The 13,047-nt window shown below is 33.9% G+C and overlaps 1 protein-coding gene across 1 annotated transcript in view; it reads right to left on the bottom strand.

The window, feature by feature from the left end:
• Window positions 1-265: 265 nt before the first annotated feature.
• LOC138704448 (lipase 3-like) overlaps window positions 266-13,047 on the bottom strand; it is a 44,446-nt gene continuing 31,664 nt past the window's right edge. The window contains exons 6-9 of the mRNA XM_069832329.1: window positions 12,662-12,829; window positions 6,845-6,929; window positions 3,417-3,562; window positions 266-593 (exon numbers count right to left, since the gene is read on the bottom strand). Coding sequence (XP_069688430.1) covers window positions 444-593; window positions 3,417-3,562; window positions 6,845-6,929; window positions 12,662-12,829 — 549 coding nt within the window. The 3' untranslated portion in view covers window positions 266-443. The remainder of the gene's footprint in view (window positions 594-3,416; window positions 3,563-6,844; window positions 6,930-12,661; window positions 12,830-13,047) is intronic.

Below are 13,047 nucleotides of genomic sequence, written 5' to 3'. Positions count from 1 at the left end.
ATTTGAAAATTTTTAGTACAAGTTTGGCATAAATATAGTCTTTATTAAATATGCCATGGAATTAGGCAACCTTACCCTATAAGAATTCACTATTCAGTGTTTCTTCTTACATTTCAATGAAGAGAGGAAACGTCTAGATAAAGATTTACATTATAAGTAAACATTTACTGTGATGAAACGAAGTGGGAATTAAAGTAGAGAGGTAATATGGATGAGGTCAAGAAGTCTGTAGGCTGAATGCAACCAGGGATGAATAGGGAACAGGTCTCGAAAAAAGAAAACATGTATTAAGCTCATGTAGACATTTACATATTTTTTATGTTCTGTGTGTATTAATATACACTAATTTCAAAATTATTATATAAGATGCCGAAATGAGACATAAATTTAAAATTTCACTTAATTACTGTTATCAAGTCGATTTAAGGCACAGACATTTGCATTCAGTTATTCTGGATGGCTTCCAAAACTTCGTCGTTGACGAGTGTCTTCACATCATTTGCCCACAAGAAGTCCATGTGAGCGAAAGATGATAGCGGTACTCTGTACTCACCCAGGGAGTTACCCAAAGCTGTGTTCAGCTCGTGGACGTCCTGAAAGAGACATTACAACTCTTTAGGGCTATGACTGTAATAGCAACTTTTCTAAAGCTGCAGTACCGTGTCTAGCTCTAACTCTAGCTCAAACGTCTGTATCAGCTTTGAACAAATCTCCACTAAGGTATGAGCGAAAGCATGTGATTGTGAAAAGCGGAGAAGGTGATACATTACTCTTTAATATCTTTTCCACTTTTATGAACTTACTCACATACCCTGCATACGATTCAGAACCAGTTGATATAGGTACAGTACAGTATTCAGATAGTGAACGTCTGCTCTTAGAGGTTCCTTATGACCTTTAAATGGACGATGCTTAAGTAATATATGCGAGTTCTCTCTGGAAAACCTGTTTTCTAAATATAGTTTTTATGAGAAAAGATTATTTATAAATTTTCTCAGCTTATTGCGATCAACATGCATTATGCAAGTAACACAAGAAGTAATAATAATATTAATGTCGTTGAGTGTAAAAATTAAAGAAAAAATAAGTGTTGAAAATTAAAGGTGTATAATCTCCAAAATATTTTATATGGCGTACGAGATCTCATTACTACAGATTTTGTAGATATACGAGTATACTTCATTATCTCATTGCTCAAGTTCTAAGTTCCTTTCAGTGTTCTATGTAAAACACATACTGGCAATTAAAAATTTTAATTTTACTCTTTTATTTGTGTGATATGAAACGACAAAATATCTCGATATATTTATAGCTGTTTTCCCAGTGCTTTATAAATGTGCTCAAATTTGGTAACAAACGCTAATTAGGTGTAAATTTTTCTGACATTTTGTATATTCGATTCCCTAACCGTTTCAAATGTATATAATTTTACCTTTTAGGGTGTGTTTCCAAAGTATATGTAATACGCTTTGTCAAATCTGGCAACCTTTTCATAAGGGAAGCTAAATTTATATAATTTATATTTATATTATATTTTTATTTATATAATTGTAAAAGCTTGCAAGCCACTGTTTTAAAAGCTGGATTCACTTAATGAGAATTGCAAGAACTCTGCTAGCTACTTTTATCTGTAGACCTACTTCTATATATAAGCTAACCATTTGTCATTTCAAGAAGATTTTATAGCAACGGGCTCAGAATTCATTCCTTGGCAGTTGTAATATTTATGGTGAACGAAGCTGTGGTGCAGATTAAAATTGCTGTTTTTATTGTTATGTGTTTTTTTTAGTTATTAGATGATGATGATGATGATGATGATGATGATGATGATTATTATTATTATTATTATTATTATTATTATTATTATTACTATTACTAGTACTATTACTATTATGACCACACGTAACGCTGGGCCTATGAGCTAATGATCTAGTTCGTATAAATACACCCATAGTCACATCATATTGTGAAATATATTTCTTACTCAGGAAATCACTAAATTATAATTTACTAGCGTGAATATAGTTACCTTAATTCCAAAGTCTCGTACTCGCTATGATGTCGATTTTCACTTTTTGCGCACTTTTGAAAGTATATCCACAGCCCCATGTACTGACAAAGCAGTAAACCTTAATTTAGAATACCAGCACTAATATTGGGCTATTACGAAACCATTTACTTGTCTCTCTATATTATGTCCACCGAGTTAGCTATGTGGTAGTGTGCCTGCCTCCACACTAACTGGTCTGGGTTCGATCTCACCTAGGGACTAGGAGAGATGGCAGTGCACAATTTCTAACCACTAGATTGTGCAGCAATATGCCTGGATTAAACCCCAAATCTCTCTGCAGTACTTATGAAGAGAAAGCCTTTGTCACTGTTGATAGTGATTCGTCCATCAGATTGGGATGTTAAGACTGTCGGCCCACTTGGTGCTATTCGAGAGAAGCATGCTATGTGCCAACACCAGGTTTCCCCTTCTCCCTTCCTCATCTTCATCATCATTCAATCCATACATGAGCATTTACACATATACTCACTCTAATAGACGACATAACTCTCTACAGATACACATCATGTACAGCTTGGCCCACCGAGTGGTGTGCAACTACAAAATGGATCACAGTCCTGCCATCTATCCGCAATATGCGGAACCCGAATCGCATAAAGTGAAGTGAGTAGGTAGGCATTAGACATACATACATACATACATACATACATACATACATACATACATACATACATACATACATACATACTTAATTACGTACTTCTCTCTCTGTGAATATACTTTCAGAAATGCACTAAAGGTGAAAATTGTTATTCGAGCAAATTACGAGTTATAGTATTTTGATAAAATTAATTGGTTTTAAAGATTTTTGGTATACAACTAACTTGATTTTCCTTACTCCATAGCTCTCTTGCATCAAAACAGTTTTACGATGAAATGTAACTTTTCACATTTTTGCATTTATATATGTTTTGCAGTCGACAGTCTTTATATTGGTTGACACAAAAAAGATTTAGTATGTATATTTGTAAAATGTTGAAATCTTGAAGGAAAATTAGGCTGATATTAATAAGTTTTATTAAAGATGACTAGTGCACCCCCCCCCCCCTTTTCTATTCGTTAGTGTGTGATTGTTACAAATATATGTACAAATTTATTATTTCTTAAACTTAAGCTCCTAGTTCACATTTAAATTTGGCTCATCTATCTTACTGTAATCATTACTATTCTTATATGTGTGTTATTCTGTGTTTTTGGCAACCCAGGATGCCTGGGCAGACTATTTCTTGAAATAAATTATATATAGTGCACGATTGTTATCTCGCCAAAACTTCAACAGAAGGCTACGATGCCTTAGGGAACCCTCTGTATATTTAAAAAAAGCACTGGTGTAGTTTTTACTTACAGTAGGGTCTCCAAATAGATCATTGTCGCTGTAGAACAGTGACACTGGTGTGCTTATGGCAGCTAAATCATAGGATGGTGGAAACAGACTTCCGTATTCTGCCAAGTTACCAGCGTAGAAATCCCACAACCTGAAGCCTCCTTCGACTGGAATGGGTGAAAAAAACAAAATAATATATTCGTTGTTACATTTTCATTAGCTCTCCTGCATTAAATTTTACTTATTGCGACTTCATACAAGATTGTAAGGCATTTAGTTCTGTAAATTTAACAAGCAGATGAAATATATATACCACCCATGGGATTGGGTGTTCGTCCATTGTCTTGTAGTTGTCCTGTGAATCCTCAGCGGTGGTCTGAGTTATGCCAATCCCATGACCACGGAGACAAGCAATTGTGAGATATCTAATGTGCGATTAGTTGAATCTCCCTCTTCTATTCGCAGTGGTGTGTATGGTTATAATATTGTGTTTTGTATATGCCACTTGCTTATTAATCTGTGTGTTTTGTGGACAGTGGTTGGATTTCAATCATAGGTGAGGAGGGTAAAACTTTCAAAGTAGGACTGGATGTGCAAAGCACATAGGCCTATAGTCAAAAGACGCATGCTCTCCATTTAAGGACAAATTTTGATAATGTGATGCATTTGTATGTATAATTTCTGAATAAACCTACATGTACCTATCAAGTCTGACTAATGGGGAGGTTAAGCAGATAAAAAAGATGGAAAAAGATTTGTCAGTGAGTGTAATTAAAAGGAGATTGTGGTTAAATTTGACTTTTTCCCTAATTGATCTACAATTTAAAATTTTTGTATGTAGAAATATCATTACTACAACTCAAATTTGATATTACTTAAAAAAAATTGGCCTCAAAAATAAAAAGAAAATAGCAGGATACATTAATTCAGTAAAATGGATATATTTCAGCCATTTTGAAAGATAAATTCAAAATTTATAAGCACGGTCTTTAAAATGTCTGTAGCACAATATTGGTATTTTAAAGATAAACAATTACATTTTAAGAATTAATTTTAGAGGTACCCGGCATCCCTCACAGAATATTAGGTCAAATTATTCTTATTATTAAGGACTCATTGTGTATTTTATTGTCAGTATACTCATAGTGTATTTGTGTAAGTTATTGTAGTAATTGTGTCACTTTTATACTACACTGGACTCTTGCTAATCTGGCGATTCCTTGCACAGAAGGATGCCGGATTAGCGAGAGTGTCGGATTACTGAGAGTGCTTAAAAATGTCATTAAATGTATTGTTATAAGTTGTGGTAACAACACCACTTGCACTTTTAAATCGAAACTAGAACATTCTACACTTGGCCGGAGCTTGTGTACCCATTATAAGTATATACAGGCCTACGTGTAGAAGTAGTACACATGGCACCGGTGCAAATTTTTCAGAAAACTGTTACAGCACAAGTGATAGAAACTACACTAAAAAGAGGCTGGATAATTGAGAGGCCGGATAACTAAGAGCTTGATTAGCGAAAATCTAGTGTATTTTATTTATATCATTGTTAAATTGCATGTTTTTTAAAATGATTTAAAAATATTATGTGTTCAAATTTCCAGTGTTCACTGTCTTCTAGAATTCAGGATCCTTGTGGCCACCTGCATTTTGTAGGCTGTTTGTTTCTTTGAGTAAATTGTCTACATATCGATGGCTCAGAACCAGACTGTTCCAAGTCCATTTTATTTTTTTTTATATTTATTTATTTATTTTTTATTTTTTATTTTATTTTTTTTCAGGAGAGCTATTTAAATTTGTCGTCTGTGTAACTTTTACTTAAATTGATTACTGTCCTCCAATATTAGATTTATTCCAGCAAGAAATTCAGAACCCATTATGATCTAATACCAAACATTTTTCGACACATGCGCTAGTTTAGTTTATTTTCGGGATTTTACGTTGTTGGAATATTTCTTGAACTGTTCTTTCACAGCCTTTGGAGCTTCTTCTCATACTAAAATTATATTTATCTTCCGAAGTTAATTAATCATAAAATGTATCACTACCACCTTCCAAATCACTCATGATCGACTATTTTTTTAATTTTAACCTGCCCAGTCTCAAAGCATTTTAACCTCAACCTCAGACTAAGCCACCTGTGCATGCGTTTGCAGTTCAGAATTTCCAGTTCCTGCTCTTAATCGAAAACCAGTTTCACTCATTCCGAATGAGTTCGAAAGCACATTGGAACAGAAAACTGGGAGTTTAGAATCAGTTCAAGTCTTGTTGGAACACACATTGAGATACTGCGCATAAGCAGACAGTTCAGAATCGATTCTGAACCGTGCTGGAATAAAACTATTGTCATATGATAAAAGCTTTCAACATCGCAGAATAAGTGTATGTAATGTAGAGGAAGATATTAAACAATACACTAGTGATGAAGCCAATCAGTAACTATGACGAACCTACAAATATTCGTATGAATGTATATTTTCAAAAGAGGAATATCTGACCGATACCTTCAGCTAACCCCAAGGATCCAGAATACATAATAAACCATTTTGAATCTTGCGTACACCACTTTTAACACTTGAATATAATTAATTGATGAACTAGTGGACTTACTCGTGTAAAATATGTAATATTTGTCCGGCTTACAGCTGTTTCAGTGCTTCACGCACCATCATCAGAACCTACTAGGTCGCGGCGTCATCTCGAACTTCTCTGCCTGTTAGGAGGGTGTGTTTTATTGTTGGAAGGTGTTGAAGTGTGGAGTCGAATAGTGTGTGTGTACTGAAATTGATCTGTGTGTTGAGGATTTGATCGGGGTGTGTTTTAGTGTGTTTGTATATTTCGTATTGTTCTAGTGTGTTGAGTTTTTGGTTCTTGGGTTGTGTGTATAGGATTTCCATGTCCGTATTTATGTTATTGTATGTATGGTTAGTATTGGTTATGTGATCGGCGTATGTAGATGTATTGTATCCTCTGGTTATAGCTTTAATGTGTTCTTTGTAGTGTGTTTGGAATGATCTGCCTGTCTGTCCTATGTAGAACTTGTCGCAACTATTACATTTGGGTTTGTATAACCTGTGTGGTCGTATTTATTTGTTTGTGTTCTTTGTGTGTTGAGATGTCTTTGTAGTGTGTTTTCTGTTCTGTATGTTATGTTGTATTTCTGTTTTCTGAATGAAGATGCGATCTTATGTGTGCTTTTGTTTTCATATGTTAGTGTGATGTATTTCTTGTGTTCTTGTGTTTGTGTTGTGTTTTGTGTATTTTTGTATTTAACACGAGTAAGTCCATTAGTTCATCAATTAATTACATAATAAACGTGTGGAAGTGTACAACATACAATTTGTTGCAAGAGACGAAATACAATATACTGCCAAGTTAAATATACCAAACGTTTAAAATGATAAAGAATCGAGTAATCCATTCAGAACTGTAGGTTGAAATACCTGCAGAGATTTCCTGAGCGTAATGGGCCACCGTCTTGGTCGAACATCCTGCCGGAGTATGAGAAAGAATGACTGGCAAAATAGTCTGTAATGAAGAAAGAAGACTTCAGTACTATATACTTACTTTCACTTTTACTGGCTTTCCACTTTACAGCAGTTCACCTTTGATTCCTGCTTTGCAGAGCTTCCTATTCTCCCACTGCCCCTCTTCCATGCCCCTCTTCACCATGTATGTGTGTATTCCTTCATACCATGTCTTTCTAGCTCTTCCATGCTTTCTTCTTCCTGGCACTGTCCAATTGAGGATGCATTTAGGTCACCGTTCCTCCGACATCCGTCGTACATGTCCATACCACTGCAAAGACCTATTTTTTGTTCTGTCCATAACAGTTTCATCTGCATCCATTTCTTTCCTAATATATGTGTTTCTTACATGTTCCAGTCTGGATATCCTCATATTTCTTCGTAATTCATCCATTTCTGTCGCCAACACCCTTTCCTGCATTTTTTCACTTATTGTCCAATTTTCTGAACCATATGTAAGTATGCTTTCGATTATTGTTTTTAGAATATGCTGTTTTGTATTTCTACTCACAAAACACAATTCAGGGATCTAATCGCTTTTCTAGCACAATTTACTCTATTACAGTAATAATATCTTTTTCACACATGTCAGATTTGTCAATAATGGATCTCAGGTATTTGAATTCCTCAACACATTTAATTGTGGCATCATTTATCTGTAGATCTTCTGTAATTCCTCCAATTACCATGTATTCTGTTTTAACAATATTTATTTTCAATTCACCTGCTTCAAATGCATCCATTAATTTACAGGCCATATATTCTATGTCTTCTTTATCCTGTTCTATTATAACCTGGTCATCTGCAAATAGTAAATTGTGCATTAACTGACCATTGATATTCACTCCCATTCCTCTGCATGACTTTAGTATATCTTCTAGAAATATCTTAAACAGTGTTGGTGACATCCCGCATCCCTGTCTTAATCCTTTTGTTGTAATGAATTCTGATGATAACCGATTTCCGACTTTAACACATGCCTTACATCCATACAGCTTTTTTTTTTTATAAAAGTAATGAGAGCTTTAGGGATTCCAAATTGCTCCATTGACACTAAAGTCTGTTGATAGGTATAGAATCATAGGCCTTTTTAAGATCGATAAATACCTTATGTACTTCCTTCCCTTTTACCACCATTTTTCAATAATTTTATCACAAATATATTGTCCAAGCATGATTTACCAGTTGTAAAACCTGCCTGATCTTCTGATATTTTATGTCCTATTATTTCCTCCAATCTAATTTTAATAATGGTACTTAAAATCCTACTAATTGTTGCCATGACACTAATGCCTCTATAATTTGCTGGATCTCCTCTATTCCCTTTATTTTTATATATTGCACTAATGTATGATATTTTCCAGTCTGTCGGGATTGGATCTTCCTCATTTACCTCATTAAAAAGTCTAGTTAAAATTCTTATAATATTTGGACCTCCATATTTAATCAATTCCATTGTTATCCCTCCTGGACCAGCAGCTTTTCCATTTTTGGCTATCTTCAAAACGTTCCATACCTCATCTTCTTTTATAAGAATTAGTATATAATCTTCTATATAAGATTATATCAGTTACAAAATGAGTAATGTTGTTGTTTATTCAATTGTCCGAAGATAGGTTGTGACCTCATAAGTGACATCAATAAGGCATCACTCTTAATGCAACTAAACCAGGAGATAAGGGGTAGTATAATTAATATCAAATAATAGGATCCTTTTCAATTCGAACATCTGTCGCCTAGAAAATTTATAATGCAAATTTTAGCCAAAGAAATGTTACAATCTTAAAATATTCACTAAGAAACCATAAGTAATGGCTCCCCAATCCAAATCGATCGAAAATTATAGAACACAAATCTTTGTAACAGATCAGGAATTTTAACTATCTGGACAGCATTGTGAGCTTTTTAACAGGGATAAAGATATGTATAATAAAATACGTATATACATTTTAATTAAATAGGGTAGTTGTGAAAAATATTAAAAGAAACACACAAATTAAGCTTCATAAAATAATCATTATTTCTATTATAACTTGTTCGTTTTCTAAATGCACGTGGCAGGTTTTGGTACTAATAAATAATAATGTGACTGCTGATGTACACGAGTGCGGTGAAGAAATGCCTCACGGCACTGCACCTCTCTTCTTACAGTCCTTTCGAATCAAAACATCAGCGCTACAAGCTAAATTACGGTACACTTAGAAAACAGATGAGTAATAACTAAAGAGCGCAAATGGGGCGCATATTGAGAGAATACAAGTTTACTGTACGGAGTGCTTTGTATTGTATTTATTAACATTCCATGGTATTCATACATTGCTTTACAGCTAGAATATGGAACAAGTCAAAAAACTTAATACTATTATAAATTAATTGATGAACTAGTGGACTTACTCGTGTTAAATATGTAATATTTGTCCGGCTTACAGCTGTTTCAGTGCATCACGCACTATCATCAGAGCCTACTAGATCGCGGCGTCATCTCGAACTTCTCTGCCTGTTAGGAGGGTGTGTTTTATTGTTGGAAGGTGTTGAAGTGTGGAGTCGAATAGTGTGTGTGTACTGAAATTGATCTGTGTGTTGAGGATTTGATCGGGGTGTGTTTTAGTGTGTTTGTATATTTCGTATTGTTCTAGTGTGTTGAGTTTTTGGTTCTTGGGTTGTGTGTGTAGGATTTCCATGTCCGTATTTATGTTATTGTATGTATGGTTAGTATTGGTTATGTGATCGGCGTATGTAGCTGTAAGCCGGACAAATATTACATATTTAACACGAGTAAGTCCACTAGTTCATCAATTAATTATATTCAAGTGTTAAAAGTGGTGTACGCAAGATTCAAAATGGACTATTATAAAGTCTTAATTTATAGTCACAGTCTAGATGAAATATATACAGACGAGATTTGCAATATAGTCTACTAGTACAACACATAGTTTTAGTATCAATTTCATGAAGCATTATTGAATGTCGTGAATTCACCTACAGAATATAAGGCGTGAGAAATTAGGTACTTCTTTAATTTGGCTCTAAGTAATCTTATGTTTTGAGTTTCATTTTTTATATCCATAGGGAGACTATTAAAAATTTTTACTGCCATATAACACACTCCTTTTTGATAGCACGATAGACTTGCCGATGGAGTATGAAAGTCATTTTTTTGACGTGCTATGAACTGTTGAATTTGTTACAAAGTTTTCACGATTACATACGAGGAAGATTATTAATGAAAAGATATACTGACAAGCCATGGGCATTATTTGTAGTTTTTTTAAAATAGTCCTACAAGATTCCCTAGATTTGGCACCTACTATTATTCTAATTACTCTTTTGTGTAATAGGAATATACTGTTACTATCTGTGGAATTTCCCCAGAATATTATTCCAAAACTCATTACCGAATGGAACTATGCAAAATATATTGTTTTTAAGGTATCGATATTTACTATCTTTTGCATAGATTGCATTTTGTTTTTAATGGCGTCACGCATGTGGGTGGAGTTAGTGGTAATGGCTAACAACTCATTGCTGGTGGACAGGATTCCGTAGCATATATTTACCTTTCTTCGGCAGTTCTTTGCTTACTCCCGTACTTCTACACTTCCTGCCATATTTCTTAACTTCCTTTCTTAGTTCTTCACATTCATCTACACGTCTTCACTTCTTCATTGTGCTTCTGCGCTACGTGTACAGCATTTCTTTATTTCGTGCCATAATTCTTCTCATCCGTCCGTACTTCTTTATTTATTTTCGTAGCATTTATTTATCTTTATACCAAAACATCTGTGAGATAAGCCGAAAGAAAATAAGTTTCGTCGTTTGAAGCTGCAGTTATATTTTGTTGAAGAGTTTGGGACTCAACACTTCTCTATGGACAATTTTATCAAGAGGAGAATATTTTTATTATATCCTTAAGTCTAGTTTTCTTAATTTTATGTTTCTTGTTCCGTAATTTTAAGAATTTATAAGTATTATTAGAAACTGAGTAGTGAAACAGACTAAAATAATGATGTATCAATATCATATTTTGAGTTCGCCCCTGCCACATCATGCGTTGTAGAAAGAAGCTTTTCTCAGTATAATCACTAAGTGAATATCGTAAGAGGTTCACCTCTCAATTCCTGATGAAATATATTGTTGTCCATTGCAACAAGTCCATCCATGATGGAAGAGAAAGTAATGCAAAGTAAGACAATGTACTTTTTCGATATGTAGTTAACTGTATAAATGCATTTTAAATATGTGTATTATATTGCTGTAACATACTAAATTGTAAACTTAGTAATGTAAAATGCAAAGAATTAATAGGTGGTTTTTAATTTAAAGTGCATTCACAGAACATTAGAAGTATGTAGCTCAAACGATTGTTATCGACAAGCTTAGTTCTGTTCTGACTGTATGAGGACAGTACACTGCACAGCCTTATGTGTTGCTTATGGTCGTACTTATAGTCAATGTTGCAGTTAACCTTGTGGTTTACAAACCCCAAATGCGCTCTCTAGTAAAGTTATAAATAGGGGTGATTGGTTATAGGCTACACTGCATCATACGTAGAGATCTGTGTTTACAAAATGTTTGTGTGCACATGCGACTAGTTACGGTAGTGGTCCGCTCGATATGAATGAACTCATAATAGAATTTACATTTACAGGATTACTTGGGTTTCAAATTGATTAACTCGGAACGAATATTAAATTTACAAAAAACATTATTACCAATTAATTAAACACATTTTCCCCATGTTCTGAATTATGTCGCCTTATTAGTTGTTCTTTGTTGGATTTTTGTTTCGGGATTCTGATACAATCTCACGTCACTTAAGCAGGTCTACTATTGAGAAATGTCAAATGTTCACTCTATCTGCTCCTTACAGACAGTAGAGACACCCGACAACGGGACGTATTTTGTAAACAATGTATATAGAAATTATTTACTACCCTGGTACCAATACTTTTCTTCAGCCCTAGTTATAACATATAAGAAGATAATAGTGGATTACTAAGGAGAGAGTTAAGAGTAAATACAGGCTGCAGAGGGTTAAGAATGTCCAAGAAGAGATCGTATAAGAAATGACGATTAAACATATTTTTTCAACTTGAGGTGTGAAAATTATTAGAATAATCTTAATTTTAAAGGTTTTTTAATAGTTCCTTCACAAATATTAATTGAATTGATGAATATTGGTATATATTACTATACTGATGTAGAATATATTTACTACTAACAATGCCGGAAAGCATTGTTGTACATTGGTATTTTTCTTATTTTACAATTGTTATGGGAATTCAGAAATTATTATATTATGTTGGTATAATTGGAAACATAAAAAATTATATGCACAAAACAGATGTATGCGTTCATTTGAACCTTCACAACAATGTAAACGCAAAGAACAATTTGTTTAAAGCATTTCTTAATTAATTTTTAATGTTTCCAATTCCGCCAACATAATATAATAATTTCTGAATTCCCATAAAATTTGTAAAATAAGAAAAATACCAATGTACAACAATGCTTTTCGGCATTGTTAGTAGTAAATATATCCTACATCAGTATAGTAATATTATATACCAATATTCATCAGTTCAATGAATATTTGTGAAGGAACTATTAAAAAACCTTTAAAATTAAGATTATTCTAATAATTTTCACACCTCTAAATAGTAAAATGGAGGCATGCAGAGAAACTTCGTGATGTAGAATTACAGAAGTAAGCAATCTTATTTAAGAGCTTACCTCGTTGAGTTGAGAAGGATCGTAGCCAATTAAGAGGAATAATATGTTTTCGCACATTGGTTGAAGCACAGAACCTTCCGAGCAAGCCACATCTGCCAGAATCTGCATGAAGGCATTACTGGGCATGAGTTCCCCCACGCCAAGCAGCTCTATTGCTTCCATACCAAGCTAAAGTGAAGAGTCAGAAAGAAAAAGGCGGGAATGTTTAATTGAACAAGTCATTAGTTGTTACTTAAATATCATTATAAAAGTTAGTCTATGTCTGAAACATACATGGAAGGCTATCAAGTAGAATTTTAGATTGGATTCCAGAGGGAAGGGGAGGCAGAGGTAGATCACAAAACACCTGGTTGCAAGACATAAATAAAGTGTTGGCAGAGAAAGGA

The sequence above is a fragment of the Periplaneta americana genome, chromosome 8, assembly GCF_040183065.1.
Source record: "Periplaneta americana isolate PAMFEO1 chromosome 8, P.americana_PAMFEO1_priV1, whole genome shotgun sequence".
In the NCBI taxonomy this organism is placed as follows: Eukaryota; Metazoa; Arthropoda; class Insecta; order Blattodea; family Blattidae; genus Periplaneta; species Periplaneta americana.
The sequence above is the reverse complement of the archived record's forward strand: the minus strand, read 5'-3'. Positions and strand labels throughout refer to the sequence as shown.